General features: G+C 43.6%; 1 protein-coding gene across 1 annotated transcript; it reads left to right on the top strand.

Moving 5' to 3' along the window:
- Window positions 1-2,566: 2,566 nt before the first annotated feature.
- Window positions 2,567-11,172, top strand: LOC139752888 (magnesium-dependent phosphatase 1-like). The gene is made up of 4 exons (XM_071668959.1): window positions 2,567-2,977; window positions 6,366-6,426; window positions 8,935-9,153; window positions 10,444-11,172. Exons 1-4 carry the CDS (start codon window positions 2,935-2,937, stop codon window positions 10,616-10,618), a joined length of 498 nt encoding a protein of 165 aa, XP_071525060.1. The 5' UTR covers window positions 2,567-2,934; the 3' UTR covers window positions 10,619-11,172.
- Window positions 11,173-13,004: the final 1,832 nt, after the last annotated feature.

Genomic DNA, 13,004 nt, shown 5'->3' with positions numbered 1-13,004 from the left:
GGGGAGGGGGCGAAAATTTTGGGAGCCTTGAAGAATGTGTGGAAGTCGAGAACATTATCCCGGAAAGCAAAAATGGGTATGTTTGAAGGAATAGTAGTTCCAACAATGTTGTATGGTTGCGAGGCGTGGGCTATGGATAGAGTTGTGCGCAGGAGGATGGATGTGCTGGAAATGAGATGTTTGAGGACAATGTGTGGTGTGAGGTGGTTTGATCGAGTAAGTAACGTAAGGGTAAGAGAGATGTGTGGAAATAAAAAGAGCGTGGTTGAGAGAGCAGAAGAGGGTGTTTTAAAATGGTTTGGGCACATGGAGAGAATGAGTGAGGAAAGATTGACCAAGAGGATATATGTGTCGGAGGTGGAGGGAACGAGGAGAAGAGGGAGACCAAATTGGAGGTGGAAAGATGGAGTGAAAAAGATTTTGTGTGATCGGGGCCTGAACATGCAGGAGGGTGAAAGGAGGGCAAGGAATAGAGTGAATTGGAGCGATGTGGTATACAGGGGTTGACGTGCTGTCAGTGGATTGAATCAAGGCATGTGAAGCGTCCGGGGTAAACCATGGAAAGCTGTGTAGGTATGTATATTTGTGTGTGTGGACGTATGTATATACATGTGTATGGGGTGGGTTGGGCCATTTCTTTCGTCTGTTTCCTTGCGCTACCTCGCAAACGCGGGAGACAGCGACAAAGAAAAAAAAAAAAAAAAAAAAAAAAAAAAAAAATATATATATATATATATATATATATATATATATATATATATATATATATATATATATATATATATGCACAATCACCACTGGAAAGAGAAAATACGAGACAGCGAGTACTTTCGTATAATACAGGTGGGCAGTAATCATGTGACCTGACATCTGACCTTCCTCTCCTTACATGATGTGTGAACATGGTTATTCTGGTGGACACTTGTTCATAATTATTTCAGTTAACTGTTTGTCACATTCAAAATGGCCAAATGATACATCTGCATTATGGTAAATATGTGCCAGAGATCAAACATGAATCGATTACATCCCTTTAACTGACACAATTTGATTTAGCTATGGTCTTAGGTCCTTCCAAGTCGATATGGTGATCAATGGCAGTTTTCTGTTGAAATAAGCCGTTGCTCTGATGGGCTATCCTTACACTATACTTATGTTGTGAGATCCTAATCTCCAATCTTTCCCCGACTGCCCAATATAAAATTGGTTACAGTCTTTACATGGTACTTTATAAACACCACCTGTATTATTTGATGGACTATTTTTGATGAGGAGTTTCTTGATAGTGTTGCCATATTTGAATACTACTTGTACGTTAAGTTTTTAGAGAATGTGAACACATTCGAGAAAATTATCATGGAGGGGAAGAACAAGGATTCTTTGGTAACTTTTACGTTCTGGCTTATTATTTTGGCCACTACAGAAACGTGTCCTTGCTGTATTGTGACACTGGTTCAGTATCTCATCGGGTATCTTAGCTTCTGTCCAATGCACGGAATCATTTTCAGTTCATCTGAAAATTCAGCATCTGAAATCCTATTTGCTCTCAGTTACATAGATATGAAAACCGATCTTTTTACATTAACATGATGTTTTGACTACTATAGTGGACATGAGACAGTAAATTTGTAGGTTTTCTGAAAACCTTAGTTTTTAAGATGCCATTATCCTTGATGACCTCTACATCCAGAAAGGGTAACTTATTCATTTCGACTTCATGTGTAAATAATGTTTAACTTATGCAGAAAGTCCTTAATGGGTAGATTATTAGGCTAAAAGCAAAATACGTCGTCTACATACCGGACCCAAACTATGTTCTGTTCCTTTATGAATAAGCGTTTAGCAAATGGCTTTTACAATACTCCATGTAAATATTTGCTCACACAGGGGATAGGGGATTACCCATGGCCGTACCGAACTGTTGTGTACAACGTTTGCCTTCAAACACAAAAGATGAATTATCTACACACAATCTTATTAGTTTGATTTGTTTTTTCGTGGGGAAGACCTCATTGTTGTTTCCCATGATGTCTGGGAGAAAGGATAATACATCATTTACAGGCATGTTGGTGAACAGCGATATCACATCAGAACTTACTAAGTCTATAAGGATACTTTACATTTAGGGATTTCAGCTTTCTAACCAAATCCTTTTTAACTAAATCCTGTTTTTTTTTTCTTTTTTTACGAATTAATATGAAACGGTGCCCACAAAAGGAGACGGCAAAGTCATTGGATAGCTTATATGTAGCAGAACCTATTGAGATTATTATTGGCCTTGGGGGATCGTAAAGTATCCTTATAGATTTAGTGAGTGGAAGGATTTTGAGACTTTTCTTTGTTGGTTATGTCCTCTGTAAACTGTTGGAGCGTTTAGGTTTAGAAATTATACTTTGTACGAAGCATTTGTCTATTTATGCAAGCCTAGCACAAATTTACTCTGATTTTTTTTTTTTTTTTGAATAAAGGACAGGCGAGCTCTGGCGGTTACTCTACACCGAGGGTGAGCATTGGCCTCACTACAGTTGCATGCCTTTTCATTGTATGACATACCTACAACCACCACCACCACCAGCTGTATCTCTCTGTATCCACGCAACCCTCGTCCAACTGATCATATTATCAGTCCAACAAATCAGGATGATCTGGGCGCTGTTAACAGCGGCCTTCGTCACGTACGTGGCAACCCCTGTGTTTACACGACCTGGAAAGCAATTTTCTCCTTGCGTGTTACGGGACCAGTCGAGCAGTGTTGCTCCAATAGCTACCTGCAGCGGGTCGTTCTCCTACACGTCCACGGTGGCAGGAGTGTCCAAGACTTGGAGGGTCATGCACAGTATTTTTGCTGGCCAGAGCTGACGGCTGGAAAAAAAACCCACTCAGGTGGCAGCAGAAAATTCCCACAAACAACAAAAAAATTTAATAGGTTTCAAGATGAGTTTGCAGAAGAGACCTAAACTGATCGCCTTTGATCTCGGTAAGTGTTTCATCATTCGTTCACAGGTGTTTAAACCCAACGTCAAATCAGTCATAATTTAGATTTCTGTTTTGAAGTAAAAGTCTTTTTTTTTTTCTTTTCATACTATTCGCCATTTCCCGCATTAGCGAGGTAGCGTTGAGAACAGAGGATTGGGCCTTTGAGGGAATATCCTCACCTGGCCCCCTTCTCTGTTCCCTCTTTTGGAAAATTTAAAAAAAAAAAAAAGCGAGAGGGGAGGATTTCCAGCCATCCGCTCCCTCCCCTTTTAGTCGCCTTCTACGACATGCAGGGAATACGTGGGAAGTATTCTTAATCCCCTATCCCCAGGGATAAGACTGAAGTGAAAGTAAATACCAATATTCCCACTCCCTCATAGTAGATATCACAAAGCATTCCACTACAATGCCCTGGTTGCTGGCTGCCGAACTTTGTTCCCCGGTTCATGATGCTATAGATAACGTAGACCTCTTAAGAATATTCTCCTCGACCATATCTCCATTTTGCAGCCTAGTCACGCTCATACCCCCCCCCCCCCCCCCCTTTTTACAGCTTAGTCTCACCTCTGGTTTCTTACTTCCTCACGTCCCACATCATCAAACTACAAAAATCATGATTTTTTTTCTTCTATTTGTTATATCATACATGATGTTCTACACCCACATGTCAGTATGTGTGAAGATAAGATCTAAACATATTGATGTATCAGTCCCTATGATCGTGAAGCATGTAAAGACATGCTGGTATAGGCAACATTTCTGTTGACACTCGAATTCGCGTCTCCATGAGAATTGAGGTTCTTGCACTTTTTTTTTTTTTTTCATTTTGATAATGACATGGCTGACACATGCCCGGTGAAGAGAAATTGAGTAAGTGAGAAGGTTGAAGACATTAATTGAAGTTCGTCAGGAGTTTGCAGATCGCATTTTTTTAAGGTAAGAAAATAGCTTCGCTATTCGAGGGAAGAGGGAGGGTATCATGACGGTCCATCCTCGTGTGGTGGGTCGTCATACTGGAATTCTAAGAGGCAGAAGCAGCCAGACGCCGGATCGCAGGGACACATCCAAACACCTCATTAGATAAGTGGCCGAGGTAATGGAGATAATACAAACAGATATCTTTTACAACTGGACTCCATCATTACAGATAATACAGAAAGATATATTTTGTAACTGGACTCCCTCATTCTTAGTACTCTACTATCTATGAGAAGCGCGTGTTTACCTACTTTCATGTACCATCCAGATGTTACCTTCACTGTTGTCTAGATGGTCAGAATTCCTTGGACGAGTATACATCATTAACACCCTTACGCACTTATTCCCAGCCACAGCTGCTTCACCCATTATGTACTAGGTGAACGGGTCCTGTTCCACCAATTCCTGAGACTTGAGGCTGCCTCCTATTACGAAGCCTAGTCCTCCTCTTCCTCTTCTTCCTTTTCCCTTTGTGCTACCATATCCTCCTCTTCCCCACCCCACCTTCCTTTGTCTTCCCTTTCCCTCCGTGTTACCATTTACCCATCTGGTCAGAACAGGCGGTCCTACGTCTCCCCTAAGCTCTATTTCCATAACTCCAATATCTAGAACATTCCCCCAACACAATACACGAATTCCAACTCTTTGTCATCTATTGCTAAGCCACTTCTTGCGCTTGGAATACATTACTTTCAATCAGGCGATCCCATCACCTAACATTCCTGACCTGTTTCTGGTAATGGCGGGACTGTTCCGTCCCCTTACCTCATATTCTCTGTCAACTGTTTTTAGTGTTTCTCTCTCGTAATGAATGATCAATCACCACAGGGGTCATGACGCGTGGAGTACCCCAGAGGTCTGATCTGGGGTCCATCTTACACTTTTCAACATTCGCATTAAAGATATTGATGCAGGGTCGAATGACTTTAAGTGTCCACATTTGCAGATGACACAAAGATCAGTAATGCCACATGAACTGAAGGAGATCGACTAAGATTACAAGAGGATCTATGCAAATCAAACAGCTGATTGGTATAAACATTGACAAATGCCAATCTTTGTCAATAAATGTCAGTTATTGCATGTAAGAAACGAGAAACATCAGTTATGATCTGATGGGGTACAAGATAAAGGACACCCTTTCTGTGTCATGGAATTAGGGGGCTACTGTCTCCAACAATTTCAGATTCTCTCAGTATCATAACATCAAATCCTCCCAGTATTGTATCATCAGATTCTCCCGGTACTACAACATCAAATTCTCCCGGTATCATAACATCAAATTCTCCCAGTATTATAGAAAAGCTGCCACGAAAACAAATAGGATGTAAGGACTTATTAATAGAAACTTAGCATACAAAATCATGGCATGTGATTTTGTGACTGTCATTATATCTAAGCCTAGAGAGAACCCACTCTGAATATGCAGTGCAGTTTTGGGCCCCCTACTTAAGCAAGAATATTCTTAAATTGGAAACAGTAGAGCGAAGAGCAGCTAACCCGATTCCTTCCTTGCAAAGCAAGCCACATGAAGACAGACTACGAGAAATTAAATTTGTTCTCTCTAAGCAAGAGGCGGCTCTGAGGCAAATTAACAGAAAATTCAACAAGGTCGATATTGAAAATTTCTTTCCAGTCGCACCAGCACTGCCAACGAGAGCAAATGGACTAAAACTCAGAAGCGACCGAGGCAATCTCGATCGTACGAAATATTTCTTCACCCACGACATTACTGACGCGTGGAATAAGCTCCCACAAGACGTTGTAAAACAACACTGTTATCGTGTTCAAAATCAAATTTGGTCATCACCTATCACTCTCCGGTACTGAATTACTCTTTTCATCAATCATCAATACTGTTTAGGCTAGACTACCTCCTTTGGACCATGGGTCTGTGTAGCTATGTAACACAATGAACTCTCTCTCTCTCTCTCTCTCTCTCTCTCTCTCTCTCTCTCTCTCTCTCTCTCTCTCTCTCTCTCTCTCTCTCTCTCTTCGTTAACTTGGGAAGCGAAATAATTATAACAAAATACGATATTTAGTAAACAGTACACTTTACATCTTGAACATCTGCTTGGGGTCCCTCACTTCTACAAGGCTCTGGTTGGGGCCCCTCACTTCTGCAAGGCTCTGGATGGGGCCCCTCACTTCTGCAAGGCACTGGCTGGTACAACCCCCCCCCCCCCACATCTGCAAGGCTTTGGTTGGAGCCCCTCTCACTTCTGCAAGGCTCTGGTTGGGATCCCTCACTTCTGCAAGGCTCTGGTTAGGGACCCACTCTCACTTCTGTAAGGCTCTGGTTGGGGCCCATCACATATACGAATGAAAAGTCTGACAAAAGTTTTCACATATCGCGAACACATTCCCTTTCTTAATAATTCTTATATTTCTTTTTTTTTTTTTTCCAACAGATTACACTTTGTGGCCATTTTATGTGGGCGTAGAAATGATGGGTCCATTCTCCGAGGATGCGTAAGTAACTTGCATCTTGTTTACTGAAAATTGTTAGCTGTCCATAAAATCAACAGTGATACTATATATATATATAAATATATATGTATTTATTTGATCGCCGTTTCCCGCGTCAGCGAGGTAGCGCCAAGAAACACAAAGAACGGCCTATCCTCTCATACACAAACACACACACACACACACACACACACACACATATATATATATATATATATATATATATATATATATATATATATATATATATATATATATATATATATATAAACGCCCATACACGCACATATACATACATATACATATTTACATACAAAGACATACGTACATAATCATACTTGCTTGCCTTTATCCATTCCTGGCGCTATCCCGCCCCAAGGGAAACAGCATTGCTGCCTCTCGCTTCAGAGGGGTAGCGCCAGGAAAACGGACAAAAAGGCCACATTCGTTCACACTCAGTCTCTAGCTGTCATGTAATAATGCACCGAAACCACAGCTCCCTATCCACATCCAGGACCCACAGACCTTTCCATGGTTTACCCCAGACGCTTCACATGCCCTGGTTCAGTCCAATGAAATATATAGCAAGAGGTCACAGTCTTGCACGCGATCTAGTGTAAGCATAAAACCACTGGGAAAATGACACACGATAAGGTCCCAAGTGCAATTTCGTGTGATCACATCGTCAGGGCAGATGCAACGATGAGATAGAAAACGTCGAACAGTCAGCTGATATACAACGAAGAGACGTAGCTAAGACGTCATTGGTAAACAAGCGTTACGGTAATGCAAAGCTTAAAATGAACGCCCTCATACAAATGGAATCCCTCCCCCGGGCGCAAAGATTAAGATGAACGCCCTCAAACAAACTGGAATCACCCCCCCCCCCCCACGCAAAAGTTGATGGCAAGCTACTTCCAGTGACGTCAGCTCTGGAAAATTACCATCTCGACCTCCTCCTCGTCCTTCATCATCTCGACCTCCTCCTCGTCCTTCATCATCTCGACCTCCTCCTCGTCCTTCATTATCTCGACCTCCTCCTCGTCCTTCATCATCTCGACCTCCTCCTCGTCCTTCATCATCTCGACCTCCTCCTCGTCCTTCATCATCTCGACCTCCTCCTCGTCCTTCATCATCTCGACCTCCTCCTCGTCCTTCATCATCTCGACCTCCTCCTCGTCCTTCATCCTCTCGACCTCCTCCTCGTCCTTCATCATCTCGACCTCCTCCTCGTCCTTCATCATCTCGACCTCCTCCTCGTCCTTCATCATCTCGACCTCCTCCTCGTCCTTCATCATCTCGACCTCCTCCTCGTCCTTCATCATCTCGACCTCCTCCTCGTCCTTCATCATCTCGACCTCCTCCTCGTCCTTCATCATCTCGACCTCCTCCTCGTCCTTCATCCTACTCGACCTCCTCCTCGTCCTTCATCATCTCGACCTCCTCCTCGTCCTTCATCATCTCGACCTCCTCCTCGTCCTTCATCATCTCGACCTCCTCCTCGTCCTTCATCATCTCGACCTCCTCCTCGTCCTTCATTATCTCGACCTCCTCCTCGTCCTTCATACTCTCGACCTCCTCCTCGTCCTTCATCATCTCGACCTCCTCCTCGTCCTTCATCATCTCGACCTCCTCCTCGTCCTTCATCATCTCGACCTCCTCCTCGTCCTTCATCATCTTGACCTCCTCCTCGTCCTTCATCATCTCGACCTCCTCCTCGTCCTTCATCCTCTCGACCTCCTCCTCGTCCTTCATCACCTCGACCTCCTCCTCCTCGTCCTTCATCATCTCGACCTCCTCCTCGTCCTTCATCATCTTGACCTCCTCCTCGTCCTTCATCATCTCGACCTCCTCCTCGTCCTTCATCCTCTCGACCTCCTCCTCGTCCTTCATCACCTCGACCTCCTCCTCCTCGTCTTTCATTATCTCGACCTCCTCCTCGTCCTTCAGAGTACCATCAAGGACCTTTCACACTCTTCGCGCCGTCTTTACCAGAAAAGCAGAACGTATGACCAGTCCTTCCAAGACTGGGTTAATCAGCTGGTCCTTCCAGCCATTCGTCTGCCTCAATGGAAGTTGAAGTATACACAGCCAAGGGAGGACGTGTCCAGCTAACCATCACGCGGGTAACATAGGAGGTCATCCACTCGCATGAGGTAAGGTTAGGGATCGAGACTTTGGAGAATAAAGGATAGACTCTAAATCCATAATACTCATATGGGTATAGTCACATTTCCAGGGCCACTTTCCTCATAAACATTCACAGCAGATTCACATTTCCAGGGCCACTTTCCTCACGAACAGTCACAGCAGATTCACATTTCCAGGGCCACTTTCCTCACGAACAGTCACAGCAGATTCACATTTCCAGGGCCACTTTCCTCACGAACAGTCACAGCAGATTCACATTTCCAGGGCCACTTTCCTCACGAACAGTCACAGCAGATTCACATTTCCAGGGCCACTTTCCTCACGAACAGTCACAGCAGATAAGTCAATTTGTGTTTTCAGGAATGGGAAGATAGTGAATGGTGACAATGAAATCGTTCAGCCTTTTGAGGATGTACCCCAAATACTGGAGACGCTCCACGAGGACCAATATACCCTAGCTGTTGCATCTCGTGCTTTGCGTTCTGACTTGGCCACGGATCTCCTGAGACTCTTCAAATGGAACCGATACTTCACATGCGTTGAGATCTACGAGGCCAAGAAGACTACTCATCTTCAGAGGTACGTCATGCTCTATCTGTGATAAAATATGTCTACGGTGTGATCACTAAATGAGACCCTAGGTTTTAAAAGTCATGGGCTATGTGGGTGTAGTCGGAAGAGATGGATGGATAAGGGATGTGGGGGAGGGTCTTAGAATTACCCTCAACCCCCTGAAGAAAGTGTCAAAGATATTTTCCCGCAGGTGGCTATACTATGACGTTGACCGCCTTAATGAACCTGCTGTTCATAGGTCAAATGTCAAAAAAAAAGAAAAAAAAGCCGAGCTAACCAACAAACACTTTTGAATCTCAATATGTAAGGTTCTTATTACAGAGGAATACTAGGGAAGTCAAATAGCAACAGACTATGGGGTCCTTTCGAGACCGTATGTGGAAGAGAGAAATATGAGAGGTTCATAGATCAGTGTTGGAGGGACTGGAAAGACAGATAAAGGTATTGTTACACTTCTCATGTAACTAAGGAGGGCAAATGATCGTTGGGGATGATCGATTACCAAGAAACTTCAGGAAGAATAAGATGTTTTGGTAGGAGGGTAATAACGCGAGAACAACAAAGAAACAAATGGGAGCATTGGTGAAGGGAGAAATGAGGAAGTGGTAACAGGTGGAGATGAGGTGAGGAGGAGATGGAGTGAGTATTTTGAAGGATTTTTGAGTGTTTTTCATAACAGGGTAGCATATGGAGCGTGTTTGGGGTCGGGGAGGAATGTGAGGTGGGAGTCATGGCAAGTAGCTTGGTGAAAGAGGGAGTAATAGCCTTGCGTAAGAGGAAATATGGCAAGGCGGTTGGAGTGGATGGGATTGCAGTTGAATTTCTCAAGAAAGTGGGTGTCTGTGTTGTTGATTAGTTAGTTAAGGTGCCTGAGGATTGGCGGAATGCTTGTATAGTGCCACTGCATAAAGATACGGGGGACATGGGTGAGTGTCGGAACTACAGAAGTACACGTTTGTTTAGTGTACCTTGTACGTTACATTGGAGAACAGTAATTGAGTGGGTGAAGTCATGTTCTTTTTTTTTTCGATCTTCCGGGATGTGAGATGTGGTATCTGTCACACAAGGCTTCATTCTGGGCCTTGTTTTGGTCTGGTATATAAGTTGAAACCAGTACGGTGGGGTACGCTGCTAGGGGCAGATCGTAAGAGGGTACTGAATGGCGGTAGGAGGCCGATCATTGATTAAAATACTCCCGTTCTTCCAGAATCACTTTTTTGAGGAGAGTGTTGTTGTTTTTTCTTGGGGGAACAGAGCTGCGTTTTGCCATAAATCTTTTATTCTTTTCGTTTTCAGAATCAAGGAAATAACTAATGTGGAGTACAGTGACATGCTGCTCTTCGATGACGAGCAGAGAAACAAGGACGACGTGAAGGAAATTGGCGTCCAGACGGTAAAGGTTACCGAAGGGGTGACGCATGGTCTGGTCTATCAGGGGCTCAAGGAGTATGCAGAGAACAGCGGTGTGTAGGGTGAAAGGGAAGGGTCCCGCTAAGAGGTCAAGAAAAGGCTCTGGTAACAGGTTAGCATGGGGCCCTTCATGGGTCTTACCGCAAGCTGGGGTTTTAAGGGGCCCATGCCAAAGGAGAGATGTCAACCCATGATGGCATCTCAGTGATAAACAACGTTTGTTATTCTACATCTTCTGTAATCTTATCGAGACACTTTATCAATGTTTTCTGAACTTGGGGATCTCTCCTAAGACACTTCACCCGACCCTAGACGCCTTCAGGTACTCGAGGCCCTGTATAATAAGGAGAGATCCCAGAGCATGAACCTTGCAGACTGACGAACTTCTTGTATTACCGAGTGTTCAACGCCTGACCTGTCCAGCGAGGGTAAGACGAGAATTGGTGACATCGCTCGGCTTACCTGATGCAACCAACTTTCATTGGTGGTCAACCAATGATGTGTCAGCCTAACGTACTGTTCAATAGTTTTGCCTTTGATCTTTGAGAATGTCCCATGAGTCACGAAATGTTGCCGTGTTGTGTTGTGTTGCTGTGTACCTAAGGAGAATTACAAAACTGGTTTCTACTTGAGTTTGGTTCTACCCTTGCTATGAACTTTGGCCACCTTATTGGTAATCTCCCTGAGCAGTATGAGAGATACTTGTGAGACAAGTTGAGATCATCAGCAAGAAACTGATAAATGCTGAATTCTTTAACCCATGTGTCGCATTCATACAGCATCGCTGGGACTACTGTACCTTTAAACATACCCATTTTCATCTTCCTGTATAAAAACCTCTTTTCACACATTCCTCAATGGTCCTAGACCCTTTCGCCCCCTCACCCACCCTATGACTCACTTCGGCTTCCATGGTTTTATTCGCTGTCGCTAAAACACTCGCATTTCCTCTAAATTTTCTCTATCTTATCTCAAAAACCAATTGACATATGTGCCCCTTTGCAATTCTAGGTCATTAGCAATAACCTTCTACCTTATAGCACTTACTCTTAACTTCCTCCTTTCATACACTCTAACTCAGACACCAACTTCTACAGTTTCTCACTCAAATCTGCCACCATTGCTGTGTCATCAGCAAACAAGAACTGACTTCCTTCCGAGGCTCCCTCATCCCCTACTAACTGCATACCCGCCCCTTTCTCGAAGACCCATGCATTAACCTCCCTCACCGTCCCATTCGCAGACAAATTAAACAGCCATGGTGACATCACACATCTTAACGCAAACTCACTTTCACCCAGAACCACTCACTATCCTCTCTACCTACTCCCACACACGCCTGACATTTTGATAAAAATTACTCACTGCTTCTAATAGTTATCCTCCCATACCATATTTCCACAAAGTATCTCTATCAACCCTACCATATGCTCTCTTCAGATCCATTGATAACACATGCAAATATTTATGTATCTCGAAGTACTTCTCGCGCACATTCTTTAAAGCAAACACCTGATCCACACAAACTCCGCCACACCTTACGTTACATTGCTCCTAAGTCGGACTCCCTGGACATGCCTTCACCCACTTAACCACCCCTCTCCCGTATTACTTAAAAGGCACACTTAACAAACTTATACTTGTAGTTCACACACTTACCTTTGTCCGCCGTGTCTTTAAACAGCAGCACTATGAAAACATTCCGCCAATATCCTTAGGCATTTCACCATGATCCATTCATACAGTGAAAATCCTAACTAAACAATCAGCAAAACAAACACCCTTTTTCTGAAAGAATTCAACTGCAATACCATCCTCTCCAGCCGCCTTGCCACAATTCGTCTTATGCTAGGCTTTTATTCCCTCTTTCCACCAAAACACTCTTCGTGACTCCTCGCATTCCTCCCCAACCCAAACACCCTACATCTGCCACCCTATCATGAAACACACTCAAAAATCCTTCAAAATACTCACTCCATCTCCTACTCACTACCAGTTACCACTTCCCCATGTGTCCCTTCAGCGATGTTCCCATTTGTTCTTTCGTCGTTCTCATTTTATTACCCTCCTCCCAAAACATCATATTCTTCCTAAGTTTACTGATGCTCGCTTAATTTTTTGCACTCTTTTTCAGCTTAAATATATCATACTGATATCATTCAACACGAAGACATTATAGTGGTAGAACACAGAAAACTAAAGGTATGACGTAAAAGTAATACATTACATTAATACTGTAAGAGAGGAATTTACGTACAAGCTACCGTAGCATAGTTGTTATACGGGCGTGCTTAAGTCCCGAGTCCTGAGCGCAGCAGCTCCTCATCTTCCTTCCACTCGACGTTGGTCGATGGATGGGGTATTCAGCTGCCCATACCGTCTCAGCTACCACAGGAATAGGCACAGACATAAATCAGTATGGTATCAGAACATAGACATTGTGACAA

Source organism: Panulirus ornatus, chromosome 1 (assembly GCF_036320965.1).
Source record: "Panulirus ornatus isolate Po-2019 chromosome 1, ASM3632096v1, whole genome shotgun sequence".
NCBI lineage: Eukaryota > Metazoa > Arthropoda > Malacostraca > Decapoda > Palinuridae > Panulirus > Panulirus ornatus.
The sequence above is the reverse complement of the archived record's forward strand: the minus strand, read 5'-3'. Positions and strand labels throughout refer to the sequence as shown.

Excerpts from the sequence above, each read along its gene's own strand:
- LOC139752888 (XM_071668959.1), top strand. The coding sequence starts at position 2,935 with ATGAGTTTGCAGAAGAGACCTAAACTGATCGCCTTTGATCTCG. Across the intron at positions 6,427-8,934 it reads GGTCCATTCTCCGAGGATGC|GAATGGGAAGATAGTGAATG; the intron begins GTAAGTAACTTG and ends TTGTGTTTTCAG. Across the intron at positions 9,154-10,443 it reads AAGACTACTCATCTTCAGAG|AATCAAGGAAATAACTAATG; the intron begins GTACGTCATGCT and ends TTTCGTTTTCAG.